The following is a 26,929-nucleotide window of genomic DNA, read 5'->3' as shown; positions in this document are numbered from 1 at the left end:
AACCATCTTGCTCTTGGCCAATCCTGCCTCTCCGAGCAGGGATGCAGCTGGGGGAGTTTCTGCAGATAGGATCAAATTCTTTAGAAAGGGAGAAAGGGAAACGGGTCTGCAGAAAGGCAGCCTGGGTTGGGGGAAGTGAATGACAAGAATGAGGGGGGCAAAGGCCTTGGAGGTGAGGGGGGCAGGGGGTTAGGCGCCAGGGAGGACAGAGGACCCATTGTGCGGCCTGGAACCGGGGCCAGAGGGCTTTGCCCTTCGCCTCCCTCCCGCGGGGCCTTCCAGAGCCAGGAGGGGAGCTGGGGCCCGGAGGCTGTTGGATTAAGAGCCCAGCAGGCTGCCCCGCCTCCCCTTGCCAACTCAGTTTGCGGTCAACCCCGCCCCCGCCCGCCCCGCGGACTCAAGGCTGGTGGTAGTGGGCCTGGAGGCGCAGGATCCGACCTTTCTGGGGCCCCAGGAGGAAAAAAAAAAGGGGGACCGTGAACCAGGTGGGCTTTATCACCACGAACTCACAGTGCTTCCCTGTGCCTCAGTTTCCCCTCTTCAGACTATGGCTGACAGGGCTTTTCAGATTTGGTAGAAATGCTCTCCGGGGCGGGGAGCAGAAGGGGAAGGCTGCCCCAGCTAGTTTCCGCAGCCAGTCCCCTCGAAGGCTGAGATCTCGGGGAGCACAGCCTCCGATTCGCGTTTTCTAGGCACCAAAGCCCCTCGCCGGAGGGAGAGGAGGGGAAGAAGGAAGAGGAGAGGGGAGGGGCGGACGGATCTGGTCCTGGGCTTCCGCGCGGAGCCCCCTCCTGCCACAGCCGCGGCTCGCGTCCCCGCAGCGCATGACCGCGGCACTGCGGCTGCAGCGCTCCTTCCCCCGCCCGCGCGGGATTCCTGGGGGAAGGGGGTGGCGGGCTCGGAGGTGCAGGACCCATCATTCCGACACGCGCCGCGACGCCAGGAGTCAGGGAGGACGCCCGTGCTCCCTCCCCTCGTTCCTGTTTCTCGGAGTTTTTCGACCCGTGAGCGCGTCGCTGAGTCACCTTCCCGGAACGCGCTCGGGACGCTCTGGACCCAGCGGGGACTGCCCGGGGGCCGTGCAGGGCGAAGGCGCACCCGCCGATACGCGCGCGGAGCTGCGGCCCCAGGGACCCCGCGTCCCAGCCTGTGCCGCCCGACCCGCCCGGGGACTCTCGGGTCCCGCCCGTCTGACCCCCCCAAGTGTTGGGAAACGGGGCCGAGCGAGCTGCCCGGGTCCTCCGGAAGAGAAGACACCGCGGAGGCGTGCCGGAGTTCAGGGCGCCGCCCGGCTAATTGGCTGCGTGCTCCTCCCGGACCTGCCTCTTCTCGACTTTAAGAAGCGATGAGAGAGGTGTGTGGGGGCGGGTGGGGCCGGCGGGGGCGTGCGAGCCCCGCAGCCTCCCGCAGGGGCTTGCTTTCTCCTAATCTGGCCCTACCTGGGCAGGTCACCAATGGGCCTTGGCAACTTCTTCCTCCGTCTCCGCCGTAAACCCCCAGGGATCTAACTCGAGGTGCTCGCGGACACGTTGTGGCTTGCCGCGTTAAGTGTATCACAAACACACTGACAAACGCGTCCCCACTGGCCTCCAAAGAGGTGACAACTTCTGAGCGCGTTTCCGGCGCCCCTTCTTCACGCTGAGCCAGAGGGGGCGGGGGACACGTACCCCATGCTTGGCTTTCCAATCCCGACGAGGGCCCCTAGGCCCATCTACACTGTCAAGGCTCCTCTCCGGCTCGGAGCCCCCAGCCTGTCGCCTGCTCTACCTGGGACAGCGCGCTAGGCGGCCTCGGGCTCGGTGGCCCAGCTGCAGCGTCGGGAAGTTAAAAATAACCTCCGTGGGAGCGCGGGGGAGGCAGAAAGAGGGAAGCTGGCGGGCGGCGGGCGAGACGCCCCGGCCTGGAGAGACGCCCCGGCCTGGAGAGGCGCCCCGGGTGGCGTGCGGGCCTCGAATTCCGGGCGGGCTAGGGCAGAGCGCGCAAAAGGGGCGCTGCATCCCGGCGCCGGCAGCACCCGCGGGGGCGAGGTCGTGGCGTCGAGGTGAAACCAAGGGTCCCCCGGGAGAGCGGAACCGCGCGCGCCCGGCGCTCGCTCCGACACGAGTTCGCGCGGAGCCCGCGCCTCCATCTGCGCTGCGCGGTCGCTTTCGCGCGCCCCAGACACTGCGCTCGCGGCCGGGCCCGGGACTCCGCGCCTCGCGGCATGTCGCCTCAGCTCACCAGGCCAGGTCGCGGCGCCGCCTTCTAGCCAGACGCCTAGGACAAGCGGCGGGGGCGTGCTTGCCGCTTCCTAGGACCCGGGCGGGAACCAGCGCGTGGCCCGGCCGTGGGCGCGGGCCGTGACGGAGGCGGCGCGCTGAGGCAGGGGGCGGGCGGAGGCCAAGGCCGCCCCGGGCTCAGGTTCCACCCCCGGGAGCGCGGGGCGGAGCCAAGCCGGCGCCGAGGCTCAGTGTCCTCCCCGCACCGCGGCGCCGGCTGCGAAGTTGAGCGAAAAGTTTGAGGCCGGAGGGAGCTAGGCCGGGGAGTCCGCTCCAGCGGGGCGCTCCAGTCCCTCAGACCTGGGCTGAGCTTGGGACGAGCTGCGTTCCGCCCCAAGCCACTGTAGGGAACGGCGGTGGCGCCTCCCCAGCAGACCGGACCGACTGGGTAGGGCCGCCCACCCTGCCTTCGCGCCGCTCGTGGCTCCTGTGCGGCCCGCCCTCGCGGGGCCCCGGGGAACTGGGCCACTTGTCGCTTGGGCGAGAGCAGGCGGCAGCTGGTGGCCCGGCTCGGGCTCGGCACTCGCGCGACCCGGGAGCGGTTCCCACGAGCGCCGCGCGCGTCGCAACGGAGCGGGGCTCTGGGAGGCGCGCGCCGCGGCTCCCACCGCTCTGGAGCTCCGAGCAGGGGACACGGCAACCTGGATGGCTGGGGCAGGGATCCTCGCCCAGAACTTCGTGCCCGGCAGTGTCCGCTCAAGTTCTGGGATTTTTACGCAGCTGGACTCCCACCCCCCTGGCAGCCCCGAGGTGTGAGGAGCTAGTCCGTCGGAGGGAGCCACGGGGCTCTGACTCATCCGTCGGGCCGGAACCGACCCCCAAGCCCCAGGGAGGAAAGCCCCGGAGCAGGCGCCCTTCTTCTCAGGGATTGTAGGCTTAGTCACACGGCGGGGGCGCCCTCGGAGGCACCGGACCTCAGCTCTCTGGACCTCCCGGGAACCTAGCTGCCCTCGCGTGGTCCCGGGATTTTGTCGGGCGCTCCCCACCTCTGGGAGCTGCGGCCCCGGACTCCGCCAGCGCTGTCTTCTCTCCCTCAGATCCAGCCGCCTCAGGGAATGACGCCGGTGGTCCTACAGCCACGGCTCCGGGCGGGGAGGGCGAGCCCCACAGCCGGCCTTGCGACGCCCGCCTGGGCAGCACCGATAAGGAGCTGAAGGCAGGAGCCACCGCCACGGGCAGCGCCCCCACAGCGCCGGGGACCCCCTGGCAGCGGGAGCCGCGGGTCGAGGTTATGGATCCAGGTTTGTGGGGTCCCTGCTGGGAAGGGCTGTAGGGGGATTCCTGTCCCTCGCCAGGAATGATGGAGCGCCCAGCTGGACGACAGGGGCTGTGGACGATCGAGAGAAACATTATCCCTTACGAGGCCAGAAGCCGGCCGAATCTGAGCCAAGGAAGGGGGTGGCAGGGGCGCCGCCTCCCCACCCCAGGGCTCCCAGCAGAGGCCGCTCCTCTGGCCAGGGTCAATTACCCGGGTGTGGCGGGCACCACGTTCCCACACTAGTGCCCCTATTGTTACCCGTAGCCCCCTAGTGGTCGGTTGCGGACGTGGCCTCTTCGGGTTTGTTTTCTCAGCGGGCGGCCCCTGGGGCGTGCTCCCGCGGCCCTGCCGCGTGCTGGTGCTGCTGAACCCGCGCGGCGGCAAGGGCAAGGCCCTGCAGCTCTTCCGGAGTCACGTGCAGCCCCTTTTGGCTGAGGCTGAAATCTCCTTCACGCTGATGCTCACTGGTGAGTACCTCTCGGAGGGGGTTTCGGGAGCATCCCGTCAGGGGACTCCCAGTCCTGATAGCTGCCGGTCTCCCTGCAGAGCGGCGGAACCATGCGCGGGAGCTGGTGCGGTCGGAGGAGCTGGGCCGCTGGGACGCTCTGGTGGTCATGTCTGGAGACGGGCTGATGCACGAGGTGAGGACCGCACCGCACGGCTTGGCCTGGGGCTTGGCGCGGTGCGTCCCAGACTGAGGCCACGCGTGCTTCAACAGGTGGTGAACGGGCTCATGGAGCGGTCTGACTGGGAGACCGCCATCCGGAAGCCCCTGTGTAGCCTCCCAGCAGGCTCTGGCAACGCGCTGGCAGCTTCCTTGAACCATTATGCTGGGTGAGAGCCCAGGGCCAGAGTGGGCCTGTTTCCTGTCTGTGCCCCTCTACTGCGGGGTTTTCTTGTCTAAGCTCCCATAGGCCGAGATCATTTCCATTTCCCCTTCTCCCTTAGTCCTGGGGCCCTCTCCTGGTGACCCCAGCTGACTGCTTCCATTTGCTCCATCTGTCACCTACCAGTCCTGCCAACTCCCCGGGGACCACATGGCGCTTTGCCAGCTCCCACTCCCCGGGAGGAGGAAGGGGGGGATACATGGGGGCTCCTGTCCTGCCTCATCTGACCGTTTCCCCCTGTAGCTATGAGCAGGTCACCAATGAAGACCTCCTGACCAACTGCACGCGGTTGCTGTGCCGCCGGCTACTGTCGCCCATGAATCTGCTGTCTCTGCGCACGGCTTCGGGGCTGCGCCTCTTCTCTGTGCTCAGCCTGGCCTGGGGCTTCATTGCTGATGTGGACCTAGAGAGTGAGAAGTATCGGCGTCTAGGGGAGATGCGCTTCACTCTGGGCACCTTCCTGCGTCTGGCAGCCCTGCGCACCTACCGCGGCCGACTGGCCTACCTCCCTGTAGGAAGAGTCGGCTCCAAGACACCTGCCTCCCCCGTTGTGGTCCAGCAGGGCCCCGTAGATGCACACCTTGTGCCACTGGAGGAGCCAGTGCCCTCTCACTGGACAGTGGTGCCCGACCAGGACTTTGTACTAGTCCTGGCGCTGCTGCACTCGCACCTGGGCAGTGAGATGTTTGCTGCACCCATGGGCCGCTGTGCAGCTGGTGTCATGCATCTGTTCTACGTGCGAGCGGGAGTGTCTCGGGCCATGCTGCTGCGCCTCTTCCTGGCCATGGAGAAGGGCAGGCATATGGAGTATGAATGCCCCTACTTGGTATATGTGCCGGTGGTCGCCTTCCGCTTGGAGCCCAAGGATGGGAGAGGTGTGTTTGCAGTGGATGGGGAATTGATGGTTAGCGAGGCCGTGCAGGGCCAGGTGCACCCAAACTACTTCTGGATGGTCAGTGGTTGCGTGGATCCCCCACCCAGCTGGAAGCCCCAGCAGATGCCACCTCCAGAAGAGCCCTTATGACCCCTGGGCCGCGCTGTGCCTTAGTGTCTACTTGCAGGATCCTTCCTCCTTCCCCAGGGCTGCAGGGCCTGTCCACAGCTCCTGTGGGGTGGAGGAGACTGCTCTGGAGAAGGGTGAGAAGGTGGAGGCTGTGCTTTGGGGGGACAGGCCAGAACGAGGTCCTGGGTCAGGAGCCCAGCTGGCTGGGCCCAGCTGCAAGGCCTTCTAGTTTGTTCTGAGACCCCCACCCCACCAACCAAATCCAAATAAAGTGACATCCCCAGCCTGCTGGTCCTGTCCTGGTGACTGGGGAGACAATGGGTTCTCGCTGTGGCCAGGACTATAGAATTTAATGTTAATGATGGCCAATAGTGCCCCCTGGGGTGGGCAATGGACTTTACTGGACTGAGGCATAGTCTATTCTGGTGGGGGACTCAGGACCAGAGCTGGTTCAGCCTAATGGTGGGGGGGCCTCTACCACCCTGATAATTATAGCAGCTCCAACCTGAAGCAGCCTCAGAGCTCAGCCAGCTGCCTGACCACACACAGGATGCAGCTCGGAGCTGGCATGTCTCAGCCAGGGCCACACAACCAGCTAGTCCCAGCAAATCTCATCAGAGCCCCATGTGGATTTAGCAGGAAAGGGAAAATATCTGGGTTAAGGGCATTAGAAAACTGATGTGCCAGGCACGGTGGCTCACACCTGTAATCCCAGCACTTCGCGAGGCTGAAGTGGGTGGATCACTTGAGCCCAGGAGTTTGAGACCAGCCTGGGCAACATGGTGAAATCTCATCTCTACAAAATATACAAACATTAGCAGGGTGTGGTGGCGGACAACTGTAGTCCCAGCTACTGGGGAGGCTGAGGCAGGAGAATCGCTTGAGCCCGGGAGGTTGAGGCTGTAGTGAGCCGAGATCACGCCATTGCACTCCAGCCTGGGTGACAGAGTATGTCTCAAAAACAAAAACAATAAAAACACTGCCCCCCCGCCCCCGCAAAAAATATAAAAATAAAAATTGGCAAGGAGCAGGAGACTTCAGAAGTAAAAAATGGCAGTATCTTGCCTTTTTTTTTTTTTTGCTCACTGCAACCTTTACCTCCCGGGTTCAAGTGATTCTTGTGCTCAGCCTCCTGAGTAGCTGGGATTACAGGTGCATGCCACTACGCCCAGCTAATTTTTGTATTTTTCATAGAGATGGGGTTTCACCATGTTGGCCAGGCTGATCTCAAACCCCTGACCTCAAGTGATCTGCCTGCCTTGGCCTCCCAAAGTGCTGGGATTACAGTCATGAGCCACCACACCTGGTATCTTACCTTTTTAAAAGGAGTCTGTCATCCCCCACAATGGTCTAGGGCTCTAGGGTTCCCCCAACCTCCCTCAGCTGCCTCTTTTCCCCACTTGTCCTTGTGGAGGAGTGCCAGGCAGGAGTGGAAAGAATGTGGCAGGGAGGGATCCATGCAAGTCTCCTAAACTGGGCAACCATTTTGGCTTAGGGTCCAGGAGTTGTGGCACCTGTCCACTGCCAGGTGCTATGACGTCGGCTGTCCCAGAATCTGGAAGGAGCTGAACTGGTCAGTTGTAGGTCTCTGGAGACTACAGCTGCTAGAAGGCTGCTCTAAGCTGGCTCTTGAGGAGCACACCAGCAGCCAGGGAGAGGCCAGAGGACTGCTCCAGGACAGAAAGTACAGAAGGCATGCAAGCAGATCCGGCAGGCGGAGGGCAGTGTGGGTGGGTGCTGTTCACAGTGGCCCCCACCTGGCCAGGAAAGCCAGGACCCACTGCCACATGCCTTCCCTGGCAACAAGGTCTTTCCTTCCCCAGGAAGGGTGTGTGTGAGGGGCACAAAGGCAACGGAGCCCAGATGAATGGCAGAGGGAGGTTTAATGGTGTCACCTTGTCTTGTTAATGAGCCAAAAAAAAAAAAAAAAAAATGCAAGTAAAAAAAAGTTTAATCACACAGCACTTTATACAGATATTGTAAGCAGTAGGCATTCACATCTCCACATGTACAATGCACTGGGAAGCACAGCCCCACCAGTCACTCCGGGTGTTTCTCAAACAAGATACTGACTCGGTCCCAAATGGCATGGTGTGTGGTCCGGCTCCGTCCTCCCGCAGCTCTGCTGGCTGGGCGGTCACAGCACAGCACAGGTGTGGAGCCCACTTAAGGCTGACAAGACGCATCATGCTTTGGCTTTTTTTTTTTGTCTTTTTTTTCTAATAAGAGTTAGTATCTTTGCTTTTGAGTTTTTTTTTCCAACCTTAAATATTACATACATACACCAAAAATTACATAGCTGCAATGTGCTCAACAGCATCCTCTCGGCCTGGAGCTTCACATTATCAAAAGCTTAGAAAACTTGTAAACCTCTGGGCCTGTCTCTGGGCACTAGGAGAGCCCCCGCCGGCCGTCCCCTTCTGGATTGAGCCTGCGGTTTGTAAGTGAAGGGCTGACAGTAGACCTTCTGGTCCAAGAGAGGGCTGGCTCGCTTGGAGTTCAGTGAGCTGCACGCCTGTCCCAGTGTGACCATGTGATGGGGGAAGGGCCCTAGCACTTGCCCTGGCCTTGTGCAGCTGCTCCTGCCCCCAGCAGCCTCTGACAGAAGAGCAAGGCACCTATAGCTGTTGCTTTCCTTGCAGCTCCCTGGTCCTCAACTCCATGTGCATGTGTGAAGGCCACCACCTCTCCTGGGCGTCACCCTGAACCTAGCCTGGTCCCAACCTCTCTTAGAGAGCAAGTTCAACAGGCCTGAGGGCTATAATGTGGTGGACGGGCCATGTATAGCCGGGAGTCAGTGATAGCAGCTACAACTCCCAAGGGATAGTGTTGACACTGGGGGACTAGGGAGGACCTGGTGGCGGTGGCAGCAGGAGGGTCTGGGACACAGGGAGGCTCAAGTTGAACTAAACAGGTTGAAAGGGACCAGGGGAATTGTTGGCGCAACCCACACTTCATGCAAGGCACATGTGCTCTCCTGCGGGTCTGCAGGGAACCGGCCCAGAGAGCCCCGTGGCAGGCCCTGGAACACCCGCCTCTGACCTGAGAAGGGACAGCAAGGGAGCAAGTGCCGGACATTCTGCTGGGGTGACAAATGGAAAATCGGCAACGGGGTTCCGATTTTCTTTGCCACAGGGGACCCGCCTGTTGAAAGCTCGCTTCAGAATAGAAACGGCGGCATCTCAACACACTTCTTGCACTTCAGCATCAAACTCACCTTGGGGAGCAGAGGGCAGTGAGGGGTTTGCAGTGGGGACAGAGGGGCACGGGAAGAGGGGTGATTCCGGGGGGGAGTGAGCAGGCGGCGGCTGACCTCTCCCACAGCGATGCTCCTTCCTCTGCGCCTGGCACTACTTGTCCTCTGTGCACTCCGGCATGCCTGCCTCTAGCAGGGCAGCCCGGAACTGCGTCAGGACACCCCGGATGCTCTTGATGAAACCCTTGGAAAGTGGGAAGAGGGGGAAGCCGATGTCAGGGTAGCCACTCTTCTCAGGTAAGAAGCTCCGGTAGCTCTTTCTCCGCTTCTTTGGTTTCACACTGGGTGGCACTGATGCGTCTGGTGCAGTCTCCGAAGTCTGGTCTGTGTGGTCCCTGCTAGCTGAGGCCGGGCCCTGGGCACCGCCCTCTGAGTCTGAGCCCTGGGAGCCCTCTCCTGGGGCTGGCCCACCATCCTCAGGTTCTTGTTGGCCGGAGTCTGAGAGCTCGGCTACAGCTGGGGGCTCTGGCGAGTTGCTGGACTTGGGGACCCCGTTGGGCAGCGCCTGGGCCTTCTCCAGCAGGGCATGGGTTTCCAGCCAGGACTCGATGCGGTTCACCAGCCGCCAGCCACCAGTGCTAAAGTGTTGCCTGATCTCGTGCTCAAAGACCTCGGGGGGCCGCCGCACCAGCTGGGTCATGGACTGCACCACGCGGATCAGCGCCATCTCATTGTAACAGCGACTGTTTTCATAGCCTTCCTGCAGGCCCCGGTCACTGTCGAAGCCGGCTTCGTTGTAGTATGGTTCATTGACCAGGATCAGACCTGTGGGGGAGGGACACCTTCCCTCAGTGGGTGAGAGAGGCCCACCACGCAGGCCTACCCTCCACCTGCCAGGGGGACTATCAGAGTCACTTCCCTCCACCAGCCCTCCCTTGTCCGCACCCCCGCTTCAGCCCAACCGTACCTTGGATGGAGATGAGCACCTGGAGAAGGCTGGACTTGCTCGTCCACCTCTCTGTCCCCTGAAACACACAGGGCACCATCAATTCTGTTCCCCAGGCCCCTATCCACCACTGGCTCTTCCTCCTTCTTGGCTGAGGGCCTGGCCCTATACTCACCTTTCCAATCCAGGTGCCCAGGAGGCTGACGCACACCTTCCCATTGTCATACAGGTTGGGGTTCAGGCGGCCACTGCATTGGGAGAGGTAGCAGAAGTGGGGGGGCACGGCTGGGTAGATGTTGGGGAGCTGGATGTCAAACAAGTAGAGGCCATCCTCGTAGGGGGTTCGAGTGGGGCCCTTGATGAGAGCTGAGAAGAGGTCCTAGGGAGGGAGGGAGGGAGGCCGAGGTTGGCAGGGGTGGAAGGGGGTGTCCTACACGTGGCATCTGCACCTGCTCTTTCCCAGGACACTGTGCACATCACGCAGGAAGAGCAGCACCTAGGACTCCAGATGCCACCAGCAGTGGAGAAGCTAAGGACAAATCTCTCTCTGCAGAACAGCCTGGAACTTTTTTTTTTTTTTTTTTGAGACAGGGTCTTGCTCTGTTCCCCAGGCAGGAGTACACCAGTGTGATACTGGCTCACTGCAGCCTCCCAGGTAGCTGGACGACAGTGTGGGCCGCCGCACCCAGATGATGTTTTTATTTTGTGTAGAGGCAGGGTTTTACTATGTTGCCTAGGTTGGTCTCGAACTCCTGGGCTCAAGTGATCCACCTGCCTCGGCCTCCCAAAGTGCTGGGTTTACAGCCCTGAGCAGTCACTGTGCCTGGCCCTTGCCTGGAATCGTTGAACCCTGGCTAAGAGAAATACTCGAAATGAGTTTTTATCTTATCAGGTGTTTTTCTTCATAAATCATTACTTTAAGACTGTATTCCAGGTGGGCACGGGGGCTCGCGCCTGTAATCCCAGCACTTTGGGAGGCCGAGACGGGTGGATCACTTGAGGTCAGGAGTTCAAGAGCAGTCTGGCCAACGTGGTGAAACCCCGTCCCTACTAAAAATACAAAAATTAGCCAGGCATGGTGGCGCATGCCTGCAGTCCCAGCTACTTGGGAGGCTGAGGTGGGAGAATTGCTTCAACCCAGAGGCGGAGATTGCAGTGAGCCGAGATTGTGCCATTGAACTCCAGCCTGGGTGACAGTGAGACTCTACCTCAAAAAAAAAAAAAAAAAAAAAAAAAAAAAAAAAAAAACAAAAAAAAAAAAAAAAAAAAAAAAAAAAAAAAAAAAAAAATTTATTTCTCAGCCAGACGTGATGGCTCACACCTGTAATCCCAGCACTTTTGGGAGGCCAAGGTGGGAGGACTGCTTGAGGCCAGGAGTTCAAAACCAACCTGGGCAACACAGTGAGACCCTATCTCTACAAAAAATAAAAAATTAGCTGGGCATGGTGGTGCATACCTGTAGTCCAGGCTACTCAAGAAGCTTAGATGGGAGGATCACTTGACTCCAGGAGGTTGAGGCTGCAGTGAGCTATGATCACACCACTGCACTCCAGCCTGGGTGACAGAGTGAGACCCTGTCTCTTATTTTTTTGTTTATATATATTTTTGAGATGGAGTATAGCTCTGTCACCCAGGCTGGAGTGCAATGGCGTGATCTTGGCTCACTGCAACCTCCGCCTCCTGGGTTCAAGCGATTCTCTGCCTCAGCCTCCCGAGTATCTGGGATTACAGGTGCACGCCACCACGCCCGGCTAATTTTTTGTATTTTAATAGAGACGGGGTTTCACCATGTTGGTCATACTGGTATCGAACTCCTGACCTTGTGATCCGCCCACCTTGGCCTCCCTAAGTGCTGGGATTACAGGCGTGAGCCACTGCGCCCGACCAACCTTGTCTTTTAAAAACAAAACAACGCCGGGCGCGGTGGCTCACGCTTGTAATCCCAGCACTTTGGGAGGCCGAGGCGGGCGGATCACAAGGTCAGGAGATCGAGACCACGGTGAAACCCTGTCTCTACTAAAAATATAAAAAAAATTAGCCGGGCGTGGTGGCGGGCGCCTGTAGTCCCAGCTACTCGGAGAGGCTGAGGCAGGAGAATGGCGTGAACCCGGGAGGCGGAGCTTGCAGTGAGCCGAGATCGCGCCACTGCACTCAAGCCTGGGTGACAGAGCGAGACTCCGTCTCAAAAAAAATAAAAAATAAAAAATAAAAACAAAACAAAACGATTCCTCTAAACACCTGCTCCAACCCTTATTCCCCAACAAGGCAAGTAGTACAAGCAGTTTCAAGCTGAAAGGCAGTTCCAGGCTGGTGAGGCCTGGGGAAGGGGGGATGGTCTCACAACCAGAAGCTGACAGTGAGGGTTTGAACTCCATGGGGGAGGTTGGGAGACCACCGCTCCACAGACATCTAGAATCTGTGCATCTATTTGCGTGCATGTGTGCACACACGCCTGTGTGTGGGATCTCAACTGACAGGGCAATGGGTGAGGTCAGTGATGAGCCGAGAAGCAGGGAGGGCAGAGTGCCAGCTGGGGCGAGGGAACCTCTGCACGTGCTCTTATCGGTGCCACCCTGGGAGCCTCCAGAGAATGCACTACTTTTCTTCTCCTGAGTGAGATGTGGGGAAAACAGAACAAAACAAAAAATACCGTTCCCGTCTTCCCTCAGCAGAGCTGAGACAGGCTAGAATTTTCTAAAGGAATTTTCCTACAACCCAAGAAAAAACCAAAAGCGTTATTAAGGATCTCAAGCAGCACTGGGCCTTAGGACTCTGCCTAGCCCCGTTCCAGGGTTGTGGCTACTCCGGGCCCATCTCAACAGCGCCCCGCTTGGCTGCTCTCAGCATCCCTGCTCTTTCTTTTCTTTACTCCCTTCCTTCCAGGACAGGGCCAGAACTGGGGCCTCAGACTCAGATTCAGAGTCTAGCATGGTGCTTGGCTCGATGCACAGGCCCAGTAAGGGATTGTGGAGTAAACAAGGTGGCAGGCAAACGGGCTCGCCTGTTCCTGCAGGAGGCACTCGACGCTGCCTCAGTAAACATGACTCAGAGACACTAGGCCCCGTCCACGAACAGAGGAGTGGGAAAATGGAATGTGGTGTGGCCACATGCTGTCATCCTATTTTGCAGGTAAAAAGAAAGAAACTAGATCCTTATGAATCAACACAGGTTGGTCTTAAGCAAATTAGAGATGATGTGTACAATGACATACTCTGTGTGTAAACAAATCATACAAAATACTATGTACTTATGGTGATATATGAGAATGCAAAAATATTTTTTTAGTGTATAAAAAATGTAAAAGTATAAAAAAAAAGCTCATCCGTTTGGAAGGAGACCCACTAAACTTCCAACAATCCTCTGGGTGTGGGAAGAGGCCTACGATTTGGGGAGAAAGGGAAGTGAGGTCTGGTCAAAGGCAACTTTAGCTCTTCCATTTCCACTCAAAGGATCTGTAATGTTCTAATCTTTCAAAAAGAAAAGTAGGCTTGAGAAGTAATCATAATATAATTAATTTCAAAGTAATTTTTTTTTTTTTTTTTTTTTGAGATGAAGTGTTGCTCTGTTGCCCCGGTTGGAGTGCAGTGGTGCAATCTTGGCTCACTGCAACCTCTGCCTCCTGGGTTCAATCGATTCTCCTGCCTCAGTCTCCTGAGTAGCTGGGATTACAGGCACCCGCCACCACATCTGGCTAATTTTTGTATTTTTAGTAGAGACAGGGTTTCACCAGGTTGGTCAGGCTGGTCTCAAACTTCTGACCTCAGGTGATCCACCTGCCTCGGCTTCCCAAAGTGCTGGGATTACGGTCGTGAGCCACCGCACCCGGCTTATTTCAAAGTAATTTTTTTTTTGAGACGGAATCTCGCTCTGTCGCCCAGGCTGGAGTGCAGTGACGCGATCTCGGCTCGCTGCAAGCTCCGCCTCCCAGGTTCACGCCATTCTCCTGCCTCAGCCTCCAGTGTAGCTGGGACTATAAGCACCCGCCACCACGCCCGGAGAATTTTTTGTATTTTTTTTTTAGTGGAGACAGGGTTTCACCATGTTAGCCAGGATGGTCTCGATCTCCTGACCTCGTGATCCACCGCGCCCGGCCTCAAAGTAATTTTTTAAAGGAGGGAGGAAAGAAAGAACCATCTGGCCTGGACACACGGCTGAGTCAGCCCTCACCTGACTGAGCCTGTGACCGCCCCTGTAAAAGGTGGGTGGGTGAGTGTCCTCGCAGGTGCCAGTCAGCCCCGGAGGTTTGGGGACCCAAGGCTGGTGGCCTCTTGGGCACTGGGTGCCCACACAGCACATCTGCACCTGCCCACGCCAAGCCTACTTGCCATTCTATCTTCAAAAGTCTTGACCATGATGCCCTCAGGCAGTGAGGTAGCCAGCAGCGCCATCTCCTTCCGCACTGTGCTGAAGAACTTCTTGGCTTCTGGAGGCTGGAACTCAATTTTCTTAAAAGAGTGATTTGCTAGAGGGGGAAAGAGAACAGTCAGTCCCTCATGGAGAGGGCCTGGAGCTCCATCTGCAAACCTGGCTGGACAGGTGAGCACACCCACAGACTTCCCACTCGCCGCTGCTGGCCTCAGCACTGTGACCACACAGGGAAATGGTTTGCCCTGGGGCAGTAGCTGGGGTCCGGCGAGGGGACTAACCACCCTGCACCCAGATCTGGTGACACAAACAGGAGCCCCGAGAAGGCGGGGCAAGGCGAAGACCGGGCAAGGGCTGACTCACAGGGTGCAAACTCCAGTACAGAGAAGACCTCGCCCTTGGCGCTGGTGAAGGTGACGCCAGGTTTGCCGCCACACTGCTGGCAGAGCACCGGGGTCTCGCTGGGCCACTCGGCCTTCACAGGTGACTGCCCCTCGGGCTTGTCCTCCTTGCGCTCTACGTCGGGCACTGCCTCCATCTTCTCCTCCTCTGCAATGGCCACATTGTCCAGGGTCTTCTTGAGGTTTTCCTGTAGCTTCTTGATGTCATCCAGAAACTTCTTCTCCCGAGTTGGCTTCTCAGGCTCCACAGTCGGAGAGGTGGGCGAACCCGTCAGCAGCTGCTCCACGGTCATGTTCTTGAGGCTCTCCAGGATCTTGATGGCCTCTTTCAACTCCCGGAAGCTCTTGGGTGGCCCGTCCTTGCCAGCCTTCTCCATCAGCCCGGCCATGGGGGCGGCCATGGCCACAGCCCCCTGGACGGCAGCTGTGGCTGCCTCTTCACTGATCACCACTCCCTTGTCCTCCTCAGGGGCCACCGGCTGCTCCAGAGGTGGGATGGGGGGCTCCTCTATCTTGGGGTGCTCGTCCTCCACCAGCCCATTGTCCGTCTCCCAGCTGTCACTATCATCTTCCCATTCATCCGAGGATGCCCCGCTGGTGCTGCCTTCTACCGAATCGTAGTCTGACTCCTCAATCTCAGACTCGATGTTGTACAAGTGCTGGGGGCAGAAGGGAAGTGCCAGGGTAAGCAGACAGGAAGTCACCTCCCCACCACTAAGGAGGAGCTCTGGGGATCCCTGATCCACACAGCTGATGGGGACTGGGCTCATGAGGCCTTGGCAACCTCATTCCACTCTTTCCCTGCCCTCTGCTCTGGCTTTTGCAGTCTCTGGGTCTCTGGGAGAGGCCCTTCACCTGTCCCACCCCCCAGCTGGACCCAAAGCCCCAGCCAGTGGTCTGTTCCAGCCTCCCCTCCTGCTCTGTGCACTTGGTCAGCATCTGTCCAAGGCGGTAGGGGACCTTGGCAGGCCCAGTCCCACACCTGAAAAGCGCAGGGTCAGCTGATGATGCAGCTAAGGAGGCCTGTGTGGGGCTGCACTGGGAGCTGGGAACATATGACAGAAGGGGACATGTGGAAGGGCCGACACACCCTGCTGCCTTCCTTGGAATGGCCGTTAAGGTGATGGGGCAAGCCATTCCCGCCCCCACTCCCGCCCCGTGTGGACCAGGAGAGGAGAGCTGGGCTGTGTGGCTCCAACCAGGAGGCGAGGGAAGGAGAGCCCGTGTAGCCCTTCTGCTCAGGACCCAGCAGCTGGGGCTAGAACTAGGCCAGCTCTCTCCTCTCTCTCCCTCTCTGTTAGAGCTCTCTAGAAAGGGTGGTGGGAAAGTCTCCATCTCCTTTTAGGAGGGAACTTGCATTCTTCGTAGCATAGTGAGCTGACAATCCAGGAGAATCCTGGAGGTTTGTGAAAGTCTACATGCACCCAGCGATGGATGTGAAGAGACTGCTGGGAGAAGCGAGGCTGGTGGGCCAACTGCAGGCCTGCACCAAGGGCTGTGTGGAATGCCTGCCTTTCCCCTCACGCTTTCGCTGAGATCTCACCAGGAAGACCCGAGAGCCCATCTTCTGGCTACACGACCGTGGCTCCAGCCCAAGCTGCCACGGCCACAAGCCCGGCGGAGGGGCCTGCCAGAGCCTTACCTGGGGCAGGATGACGGTCTTCGAGTTGTCAGCCCACACCACCTCCACCTTGCTGCTGACGTCCACACGGGCCACCTGGCCCACCGATGGCTGCTGGGCAAAGGGGACAAAGTCAGGGGGCCCAGCTCAAGCTCCAGCTCCCCAGCCCCTCCTGTGCTCTGCAGTGACTGACATCATGCCCGCCTGTGGCTTGTGACAAGGAACTTAGCTCCTCTGGTAAATGTAACCAGCGGCAGCTCAAGAAGCCTGACCCCAGAAGGGAGGCAGGGAAACAAGTCCTTCTGCAGCTGCTAGGGCTGAGCGGCAGCTTGACTTTGGGGCAGCTGCCCTCCTGGGGACACTGAGCCCAGAGGACTTTCAGGTCTTATCTCCTAGAGCCACCTGGTGGCAGCATCAGGGACTGCAGCTGGTGCACAGGGCAGTGAGCAGCCATCCAGACCTTGAATTTGAAGGCGTACCTCATCCTCCTTGTGAGGAGCCCCATCCTCAGTGTTGCCGATTCGGATGACGATGTCAGTTGTACGGAACCTAAAGTCAGGGTGGTCAGCAATGTCGTAAACACTCACATCTTCCTCTTCTCCAATCAGCTGTGGCATAGGACAGGTTGTCATGAGCTAGGGGTCCTACACCCAACCCCAGAGCCCACCTGAAGAAAGCAGTAGGGGCTGCACACACCTCCACGTCGTCCCCACTCGGCCGCAGCTTGAACCACTTCACCATGCAGGTACGGCCGATGTGGTCCCCAGACTGTACCACACCATAGACAGCAGGGTCTGGACAGCTCTGGACTAGGGAACCAGAGGAAGGGAGGTGACTAGCTGAGGGATCCCAGCTAAGGAGCCCACATTTCAAGCCAGTGCAGAGTGCAGAACCCTGACCTTCCCCCATCTTGGAAGTGGTGAGACCCCTTCATGAGGGCAGTCCCCTTCTGGACCTCATTTTAGCTCTGACCCCAGATCCACTGCCCATTCTCCACAAGCCCCAACCCAGGCCCTCATTGGCGACCACCCTGCTGGCTGCCCTTCCAGAGCTGGCACTACCTCGCTTATCTACCACGAAGTCTCCAGGGCAGAACTCGTTGTTGTCCAGGTGGTGCACAGGGAAGAGGTCGTTGGAGCGGATGTTGCATTCCACGGAGCCATCCTGCCACATCACGTCGGCTGAGGTCATCGTGGTCACCACCTCCACTGCCACCCTGCGGGTGCAGGCCAGTCAGCAGGCCATGCAAACCCCACCCCCTCCGCGGAAAGGGCAGAGAGTCTTTCTGTCCCTCCCTGTCCCTGTGGGCTTGGTAACCTGAAACTCTGAACCCCAGGTTGGCAGGATGAGTCTCTGGTGCACAGGAAGCTCACCCAGGTCCCAAGGCCATGCATTCTTTGAGAACAGGATCCACTTGGGAGAGCTCAGGCAAATATGGCTCCAGAAGGCCAAGCTTAAGGCCACCACCATCCCACCCCCCGCACCGCTCCTCAGTCTCTGCTTTCCACCAGGGCCTACCCCAGGCACCTACGTTGTCTCGGATGGGCGCCCCTGAGTCACTACAAGGCATGCAGAGGTGCGTGCGCGAGCGCAAGCGTGCACACTGAGGGGACGTGCACTCTGCCTGGCTTCGTGCTGACGCCGTTGGGGAGGGGCACAACTCTGAGTTTACCTGTCCCCTGGCTTGAAGTCTCGAGTGATTTTATTCTTCTTCCTCTTATGTTTGCGCTTTAAGTTCTTGATGGACAAGGGGATGCTCTTTTTGCGACTCGTGCCGCTGCCGCTCTGGGAGGAAGTGGTGGAGCTGGCAGAGGAGGTCACCGAGCTGGTGTCGTCTGTGTCGTCAGCAGCCTCATCATCTGCATCCTGCTCTGCAGAGTGCAGCCTGTCATCTCTGCCTTCTTTTAGCAGGAATGGGGGCAGCTGCTCTCCTGCCTCGTGGAGCTCCTCTGCACCCTCGTCCTGCATCTCTACTGGACTGGCAGAGCCATCGGGCGTCTCCTCGGGGCTTGCGGACTCCGCTTCACTCTTGGCTTTGGATTCCCCCTTCTTGTCTGGGTCTTCCATGGAATGGTCCCGGGAACACTGGGTGTCTGGGGAGCACGACATGATCCGCACAACCTGCTTCTTCAACAGGCGCTTCACCTGCAAGGGCGGAGCAGAGAGGACAGGGCTGTGAGGTGCACCCGGGCAGGCCTGGCCCTAGGCATCTCAGGCTGGGGGGACGACAGCTGCATACACCTGAGTAGCCGGCAAGGGTCATCAGGGCTGCCCCCCAAGGTCTAAAGCACAGACTGTCCTTCTTGGCCATGGAAATGGCTCAAGGCCAGTTCCTCAAATGCCCACCAACCCCCAACCCCAAGGACATACCTTCTTGGCCATAGAGCCCTCCCCCTGGGCGCAGTTTTTTTCTGGACATTCCCAGGCAATCTTGGCTGGCTCTACCTTGGCTGGGAAGACATACAGACAGCGCTCCCCAAGCTGCCGCTGAGCATGGTCAAAGCATCCGAGACGCTTCACCCTGGTTGGGGAAGAAGCAGGGGTGAGCTGGGCTGGACTCCTGGGAGGCCAGCAGCGTTCTTAAGCCTCCCCAGGCATGTGACCAGGGCCCAGAGTCCTGTCCCACGTGTGCCCCTGGGTTGCTGGCAGTAAGGGCATGCTTACCTGCCTAGGTTTTCCTGGGTGATGACAGAGGGTGGGGGGCTGACGCTGTCTGTGCCCCCTGGACAGAAACTCTTGGTAATCCATGTAACTTTCAACTCTACAACCTGCACCTGGGGATGGCAGGTGGGACACGCCAGTCAGGGCAGGCTCTGACAGCACTCTCTTTAGCCAGCTGCCCAAAGCCCACTCGACCTCCAGGGCAGGAAACTGATCTTCCTAGTGCAGCACCAAGTACAGACACATCAGAGCAGGCCCCAACTGTAACCACGGCCCCCACCCAATGCCCAGGACCAGTGTCACTGCTCATACCAGCCAGGGGCCACTGGAACTGCCACTTGCCACCCTCCCACCTTGCTCGGCCTGCACAGGCTGGACTGGGGGACATCTGTCTTTTGGTCACTATGACCAGAGCCTGGGTTCCCTTTACTCTCAAAGCCCTTTGAGATCAACAGGGTCCAGATGCCGAAGAGCAGGGCTCAACCCTCAGAGCGGGCAGGAAAGGGGCAGCAGCTCAGCTCCAGGGTGTGAAGGTCAAGGACTCCGTCTCCTGCCCCTGGGCCCGGACCCACCTCTTCCACCACCACTCGGAACTTGCTCTTGGTGCTGAGCACGGGCTTGACACCTGACAGCCATTGGACACTGGAGAAGATCTTGGCAGGGCCAATGAGCACCTGGCCTGGGTAGAAGCCGTAGGAATCATCGAAGAAGAGACCCTGAAGGATGTGGGGCCAGAGGAAAGTCCCCGTGAGCCGTGTCTCCTTGGGTGACCGTGCTCTCCACGCCTGTGCCTGCTGGCTGCCCACCTGCAGAAGCCCACTCACACACAGGCCCCACACACCCTAAAACAAGTACTGTGGCTCTAGATCAGCACTTCCCAAACCCCGGGTCCATAGAAGTCATTTGGCACCCTTGTTCAAACATAGGTGATTCATTCCATGCTCCTTGGTCAAGGGCTCAAACTCTGAGGAATAAGACTCCAGAGAGCAGTGGTCCTGAAACCTGTTTGCTCACGCGCCCCCTGTATATCTACTTGTTTGCTGTGGGTGTCCATGTACTATTGCCAACTAATGCATCATCCTGTACTGAGAGAGACAAAGTGGAACCTTAAAGGATGAGAAAAAAAGCTAATAAAAATGCAAATAAAAGTTCTAATACTGCCGGGCACGGTGGCTCACGCCTGTAATCCCAGCACTTTGGGAGGCTGTGGGCAGATCATCCGAGGTCAAGAGTTCGAGACCAGCCTGGCCAACATGGTGAAACCTCATCTCCACTAAAAATACAAAAATTAGACGGGTGTGGTGGCACATGCCTGTAATCCCAGCTACTCGGGAGGCTGAGGCCGAAGAATCGCTTGAACCCGGGAGGCGGAGGTTGCAGTGAGCCGAGATCGCACCACTGCACTCCAGCCTGGGCGACAGAGTGAGACTCTGTCTCAAAAAAAAAAAAAAAAGTTCTAATACTTTCTGCCTATACCCAAACTTTTCGACCCTCTGGCGCACACCCGCCCCTTTTCTAGGAAACCACTCTGTTTAGCTGGGTCCAGCTACAAGCTCTTTGCTAAGAAGTCCTCCTTCCAGAGGACTGAGCAATCAGAGAAGGGTGCCGGCCTGGATGGGGCACACTACCGAGTCGCTGACGTGCGGGCAGACGTCGTAGAGCTTGGCGCCATCTTCCGTGTTCATGGAGCACCTAAAACAGAGAACAGAGGTTTGGTCTCCACGAGGGGACACAGTGAGTACCAAAAAGTTGTGATTCTGAGATGCCAATGCGCCCACGTGCCCTAAATAGCACAATACGTCTTCTACCATCAACTCAGCCCGAGGTAGTACAAGAAGCTCTCCCACAATGAACAAGACCCCAAGTGCCAATGGAGTGCTTGCTCTGCACCATCACAGTGCCTCAAGTAAAGCATCAGCCTCTAGCAGATATCCTCAATGAAAACGTTTCTTCCTATGCCAGGACACATCAGAAACCGAGCAACAGAATTAGGCCACGGCAGGTAAGGAGAACAGTACAGGGTTAGGCCCTGGATGCCTGCAACATCTGTCACCGCCCTTGATCAAACCTGTCATCACTGTCCCCAGGAGGAAACACCCTCCTCCTCCCCTCTTTCCAAGAGGCTGTCCTTCCCACGCCGATGGCCCTCTGGTGGTGAGACCCTACCTGGCGCCGTTGGATAGCTTCAGGATGATCTGGTTCTTCAAGTCGTAGACCTTCCCCAGCCAGCAGTCATAGGCAATGTAGTCCCCATACATGAAGGGCTGCAGACCAAGGGGGCAGGGGCAGTGAGACACAGCAGACAACGTTCATGTCCAGGGCACAGATTCCGCTATTCCCCACCGAAGACAGGATGGGGGAGGATCTAGACAGCTCATTGACTGGACCGGTTGGCTACCAGCCCTAAACAGCTGCTGCAGCAGGCCCTCCCTACAAGTTCTAGGCTGCATCCCAGCTGCTCTTCCCAGTGAGGAGGAAGTGGTGGTGGTGGTGGGGCTGCCTGGAAGGAACGGGGTGGGTGATGCAGGGGCAGAGAGGCCTGATGGCATCCATGGACACGGGACATCCATGGACACAGGACACCTGGCAAGGAGGCTGTAGAGGTGGCAGGCAGAGGAGGCAGCCACACCACTGGGGGGTGGCTATATGGATAGTGCTCTGAATAAATACGTTAACACATCAAGGATATCGAGAGCCAAGCCCCTCATTGTTGGAGAAGGTGCCCACGTGTTTACTAACAGAAAGGGAGCAGGAAGGAGGAGAAGGAAGAGGAGTCTGAGGCGTTTAGGTGGAAGCGGATGTATCAAGATGAACTCATATATTTTATTTTACTTTATTATTTTTTTTCTAGAGACAGGGTCTTGCTCTATTGCCCAGGCTGGAGTGCAATGGTGTGATCTTGGCTTAATGCAACCTCCATCTTTAGGCTCAAACGACTCTCCCACCTCAGTCTTCTGAGTAGCTGGGACTACAGGCATGCATCACTGTGCCTGGCCAATTTTTTTTTTTTTTTTTTTTTGACGGGGTTTCACCGTGGTCTCGATCTCCTGACCTCGTGATCCGCCTGCCTTGGCCTCCCAAAGTGCTGGGATTACAAGCGTGAGACACCGCGCCCGGCCTGGCCAATTTTTTCGTATTTTCTTGGTTGAGATGGGGTTTCGCCATGTTGCCCAGGCTGGTCTTAAACTCTTGAGCTCAAGTGATCCATCTGCCTCAGCCTCTCAAAGTGTTGGGATTACAGGGGTGAGCCACTGTGCCCGTGAACTCTGCCTGAACTCGTATATTTTAATATACACATAGAGCAGGTAGTGACATATTTAGATGTGTGTATCCATGTAATAAATGTGTATTTCCTAGTGTGTCCCAAAAGAGCCAAGCAGCAATTAGCACACCTAGCATCCAGATCTTGGGTTTTAAAAATACCATTCTCTGAAAGCAATGAGGCTTTTTAGAGAAATGGTTGATTCTGGGGCTGGATCACAAAAAGTACAAGATAAGCCTGGCACATCTCATGCCAGAAAGAAAGAAAGTGCTTTAAAAACCAACAGAAAGGGCCATGTGAGAAGGATATGAAAGCCAGCTTGAAGGGGTTCCCACTGGCTAAATCTGGGACCATCTAAGCAACAGAACAGATAATAGTAGTAATTAATTATAACCAATGAATAAAACAGAAATCTCTAAGTCCATACTGATAAAAAAAAAGAATACATAAATAGGGCAGAAGATAAAGCTCTTCTACAGAGCAGAATGCCAGCTAAAAGAAATGAGGGGGAACAAGGGAGTCATAAAACCACCATTTAGCAACATCAGAGCAATGGCTGGTGCAGGCGGAACTGTGAATGGAGGCCAAAGCTGGTGGATTTCAGTCTGACAAATGACAGGTTATAGACATAATCTGGGACTATGTTCCCACAAAATACAGTCACTTAAAGGGGGTAAATGGTGAGTTTATGGTGGAGAGACCTGGTGGACACCAACATGACCAGGGGTAAAAGTGAACAACCCTAGCACTTTGGCTATGGGGTACCATGAACCAGGGCAGAGCTCTGTGGTGGGCCTGCCAAGAACACGTGGGCATGAGGCAACACCAGAAAGACCCAGGCTGAGGGTCAAATTACTGAATGTATCACTGTTCAGGGCATGGAAGACAAAGAAAGGCTGGGAAACGATTCCAGACTGGAGAGAAAATGAAGAGATGACAACTCAATGCAAGATGTGTTCCTGAATTGGGTCCTGGATCCGCAAAGAAGAAAAGAGTAGTGTTGGGACAACTGCATGTGGTCTGCGGACTGGACAGCAATTATCAACGTCGATTTCCCAATCTGGGGGTTATATGGTGGTTACACAGGAGGCTGTCCTTATTTTTGGAAAATACACAAGAGGTGTGTGTATTCGGGATGGGTGACAGGGCATCACATCTGTAGCTTGCTCTCAAATGTTTTGGGAAGAAAAAAGACTGGAGGGGGATCTCGGGCAGAAGGAGGGAGGGAAGGTGATGGAGCAAACGAAGTGAAATCTTAACAGCTGAGGAACCTGGATGAGAGGGACACAGGAATTTACAACTTTTGGTAAGTTTGAAATCATTAAAAAAATAAATTATTTCCAATAATTTTTTTTTAAAGAAATACTAGAGAAGAAAGGAAAACACTTAAAGATAACCACACTGGCAGCCTATGCTGGGGTTGGGGAAGGGCACGTCCTGACCTCACGTCTAAATGGCTTACTTGAAAGCAGCGAAAACAAGGCTACAGGAGCCAGCTGGTTGCTGTGCTCCACCTTCTGACCCAGGAAGGCTGTGCTTGGCAAGAGCACGGAGGAGGCTGTAGGCCAGAGGTCGTGCCACCGAGAGAACCAGAGGGCCCAGACAGGATGATAAGAAGATAGGGCTGGCTCACCCAGATGTGCTGCAGGTCCTTGCTGTTGACGGGATAGATGATGCAGTTGGTGCCGATAAGCTTGACGGCACAGTCGATGTTGACGTCGATCACCGTGCCGCACTGACTGTCCTGGGGGAGGGAGGAGACATGCGAGTCCCGTGGTGCAGCAGCTCTGGTCACCATGGGAGACCCAGCCCAGGCAACCCCAGCGCACCCCCTGCAGAGCCGGCCAGCTCTCCCACATCCAGAGTGCGAGGTGGGCAGGCTCAAGTCCCTAAGGTGGCTGCCCCCAGGCCTGGGGCTGGGGTGGGGACGCAGGACTCACAGTGGATCGCATGTGCCGGACGACGTCTCGGGGCACCACAGAACGGTCCTCTAGTTTCAGCTGTAAAAGAAAATACAGGTGTGAGAGAATGGGCTCTGAAGCCACCACAGAATACAGTTTTCTTCCAACTTCTTCTGAAGTGTCACATCCACACTGCTGAGTGCACAAATCCTAAGCGTTTGGCTAGCAGCATCTTCACAGACCGCACACACCTTCGACCGGCACCCAGAGCCACAGGCGGAGCGCGTCACGCCCGCAGGCCTCCTGGGGCTCCTGTGGTCACCGTCTTGCCCACCAGAGGCACTCGGCTCGCCGGAGGTAGCCCTCCTCATACTGAACAGTGCGGCTCAATGACAGATCACATAAGGCTGCACTTTAATATAGGCTTTAACAGCCTATTCTAAAGAGAGCAAAACATTTGCTTTGTGTTCCATCTTTTTTCTGCTCTCTGCAAGTGCCTGCCCTAGCTGATCAGTGCTGAGGGAGAGTCGGCTGGGGGAGGAGCAGGACACCGGGCTGCGGTGGGTCACCCTGAAGCCTGGCTATCACCGGACACCACGTTCTAATCTGGGTTATCCTCCTGACCAGCTGTGGCCTGCACCTTATCTGCTGCGCTTGGAGCCCTGCAGGCTGCTAAGTAACCCTCAGGATGGTTGGCTCTTGGAGCCCGGCCAACTGCACGAGCACCTGATTGTCCCTTTACACACAGCTGGCAGTGGCCGCTGCCTCCTGCTGCTCCATCTCCCAAAAGCCCAGGCAGGTGATGCTCCCACCAGGCCAGCCTGCGTCTTTTTTAGCCGGTTCCTCAAACTTGGGGCAGCTCCTCTATGGTTCTTCACTGAGTCATAATCATGGACGGGTCACTGTGTGTGTCCACCTCCGAGACCCCAAACCACATGGCTGGAGAGCTGTTTCCTCAAATAGCCAACCAGACACTCCTCTGTGGTGGCCTCTCTTGACCTGGTGGCACTGAGAGGTCACCACCAAGAAGGGAGAACTGAGTTGCTGAACAAGGAAGATACTGGCTCAAGGTCACTTAAATGCTGGCAATGACAGCTAAAACAAACTGCTAGTAGAATAACGTGACTCACAAAAAAAGGAAAGAAAAGCAATGGACCCCACCACCAACCAGCAGTGCAGAGAGTCCCATGGGAACTCATGAGCCCAAGTTTTTTTTTTTTTTTTTGAGATGGAGTCTCGCTGTGTTGCCCAGACTGGAGTGCAATGGCGCAGTCTCAGCTCACTGCAACCTTCACCTACCGGGTTCAAGCAATTCTCCCGTCTCCGCCTCCCGAGCAGGTGAGACTGCAGGCACGTGCCACCACGCCGAGTTAATTTTTGTATTTTTAGTAGAGATGGGGCTTCACCAGGTTGGCCAGGCTGGTCTCGAACTCCTGACCTCGTGATCTGCCCACCTCAGCCTCCCAAAGTGCTGGGATTACAGGCGTGAGCCACTGCATCCAGGTATGAGCACAAGTTTCAAATGACAGCGAGCCCAGTCCTTAAACGCAGGGTTCTCAAATCAGACACAGGAACGTCAGGCAAACCACTCCTGCCAACATGTGGAAGGAGAGATGATGGCAGCCGTCTCGGCATGGCTGAGGTGGAGTCACCAAGGCAGCAGACCACAGGTGGCACATGGTGCACGGTACAGAGTAGGTGCTCAGCAAGGCCGGCAGCTGTGATCACTGGCCCTGTGAGCTGCAGGGTGAAGACCTCTGAAAGGTCAGGCTCTCCTTATCTCTGCTCCAAGACCCCAGAAGGCTGGAGGGTCATGCTGGCGTGACAGTGCCACTTTTCTAAATCAAAGAACATCCTGTGCTGTAACCCTCTGTGCCCAAATCTCCACTCTGAGACATAGTATTTTTTGCGCTGCCCCACCCTATCTTAATCCCCTGCTCCCATTTTAGACTTCAAAAAGCCACAATTGCTCCCAGAGAAGCCAGAAGCTGCAGGACAGGAGAATCCAATGCAAGGGGGACTGCACCATGTGTGGCGGGAGGGCTGCCTCCACCACTTGGGGGTCCCTGAGACAGCCGCCAGGAAAGGAGACGAGAACAGCGCAGACACAGACCTAAGTCAGCGCAGTCACTGATGGGACACCCTGTTCAGCCTAACAGCACCCTTGGGAGTGCAGGGGAAACCGAGGTGTCAACTCTGAGGCTGAAGCAGAAAAAAACAGCTGGCGAAAGCTGGCATCATGGCAAGGCCAGAGGCTGGCAGGGCAGGCAGTGCCCAGTGCTCCCAGGGAGAGGGAGGCTGGCAGCAAAAGCCATTCTTCCCGTAGGGCCTCCAGACAAGAGCAGCCCCACCCCACCAGCACGCTGCCTCCAGGAGCTCTTCTGACCTTTCTATGACAAGGTGTTACATTTCTCCAAAGCCCTGATGGTGCTGGGAGCAGAGTGGGAGTGACAAGGGGCTGAGGGATGGTAACATGGTGGCTACACTCCCTGCCACTGGGAATTAGAACGCGAGACAATGGCATCTGGAAGGACTTAGGATAACTTGGGAGGCTCTTGTGACTTTCCTTCCTAATTTCCTGTACCCCACCCATACTGGGCACTGGCTTTCTCCAAATAAGCCCATACCCTCCCATCTGTGAGCCACTCCACTGAACAGTTCCTTCCAAACGTTCTCCTCTCCCTGCCCCCGTGTGCACAACCTGCTTCACAAAGCCTTTCAGTGCCCTGGTCAGGAAGGAATCACCGTGCTCCTGGCGAACGCAAGAGCTCTGGAGTTTTTCGCCTCATGCTAACCACATGCTTCCTACCTGGCAGACAGTTCTCCAAGCGCTTCACTGCCTTCGCCCATGAGGTGCTCCACAACCCATGAAGCACATCACTGCCATGCTCATTTTGCAGATATGCAAACTGAGACCAAGAGAAAATAAGCAAATCATTCAATGTCACAAGTAGTGGAGCTGGGACCTGAACTCAGGCAGTTTGGCTCCAGAGTCCATTCTCTTTTTTTTTTTTTTTTTTAAGACAGAGTTTTGCTCTTTGTTGCCCAGGCTGGAGTGCAGTGGCACAATCTCGGCTCACTGCAACCTCCGCCACCTGGGTTCAAGCGATTGTCCTGTCTCAGCCTCCCGAGTAGCTGAGATTACAGGTGCATGCCACCAGGCTCGGCTA

The 26,929-nt window shown here is 57.0% G+C and overlaps 2 protein-coding genes across 6 annotated transcripts in view; one reads left to right on the top strand and one right to left on the bottom strand.

The window, feature by feature from the left end:
- The first annotated feature begins 892 nt into the window (after positions 1-892).
- Positions 893-5,689, top strand: SPHK1 (sphingosine kinase 1). 3 transcript variants are annotated; one of them, XM_032176727.2, is made up of 6 exons: positions 893-1,354; positions 3,296-3,499; positions 3,831-3,983; positions 4,063-4,157; positions 4,235-4,350; positions 4,647-5,689. In XM_032176727.2, the coding sequence occupies exons 2-6, from the start codon at positions 3,490-3,492 to the stop codon at positions 5,425-5,427; spliced, it is 1,155 nt and encodes a 384-aa protein (XP_032032618.1). In that variant the 5' UTR covers positions 893-1,354; positions 3,296-3,489; the 3' UTR covers positions 5,428-5,689. The 3 variants fall into 3 exon arrangements, with proteins under 3 accessions (XP_032032618.1, XP_032032617.1, XP_058284557.1); XM_032176726.2 differs by lacking the exon at positions 893-1,354 and adding an exon at positions 2,420-2,646; XM_058428574.1 differs by lacking the exon at positions 893-1,354 and adding an exon at positions 2,691-3,008 and having other exon boundaries at positions 4,647-5,684.
- Positions 5,690-7,339: 1,650 nt separating this feature from the next.
- The window catches only part of UBE2O (ubiquitin conjugating enzyme E2 O), a 65,256-nt gene continuing 45,666 nt past the window's right edge, over positions 7,340-26,929 (bottom strand). The window contains exons 2-18 of one of the 3 annotated variants that reach the window (XM_032179091.2): positions 23,799-23,858; positions 23,492-23,602; positions 20,763-20,860; positions 20,225-20,288; positions 19,169-19,312; positions 18,600-18,709; positions 18,306-18,456; positions 17,608-18,080; positions 16,997-17,151; positions 16,632-16,744; positions 16,415-16,543; positions 15,957-16,049; positions 14,277-14,973; positions 13,874-14,010; positions 9,724-9,927; positions 9,570-9,627; positions 7,340-9,427 (exon numbers count right to left, since the gene is read on the bottom strand). In XM_032179091.2, coding sequence (XP_032034982.1) covers positions 8,757-9,427; positions 9,570-9,627; positions 9,724-9,927; positions 13,874-14,010; positions 14,277-14,973; positions 15,957-16,049; positions 16,415-16,543; positions 16,632-16,744; positions 16,997-17,151; positions 17,608-18,080; positions 18,306-18,456; positions 18,600-18,709; positions 19,169-19,312; positions 20,225-20,288; positions 20,763-20,860; positions 23,492-23,602; positions 23,799-23,858 — 3,468 coding nt within the window. In that variant the 3' untranslated portion in view covers positions 7,340-8,756. The remainder of the gene's footprint in view (positions 9,428-9,569; positions 9,628-9,723; positions 9,928-13,873; positions 14,011-14,276; positions 14,974-15,956; positions 16,050-16,414; positions 16,544-16,631; positions 16,745-16,996; positions 17,152-17,607; positions 18,081-18,305; positions 18,457-18,599; positions 18,710-19,168; positions 19,313-20,224; positions 20,289-20,762; positions 20,861-23,491; positions 23,603-23,798; positions 23,859-26,929) is intronic. The other 2 variants (XM_032179092.2, XM_032179093.2) reach the window with 2 other exon arrangements.

Source organism: Hylobates moloch, unplaced genomic scaffold (genome assembly GCF_009828535.3).
Source record: "Hylobates moloch isolate HMO894 unplaced genomic scaffold, HMol_V3 SCAFFOLD_15, whole genome shotgun sequence".
NCBI lineage: Eukaryota > Metazoa > Chordata > Mammalia > Primates > Hylobatidae > Hylobates > Hylobates moloch.
This window is presented reverse-complemented; position numbering and strand designations above follow the sequence as displayed.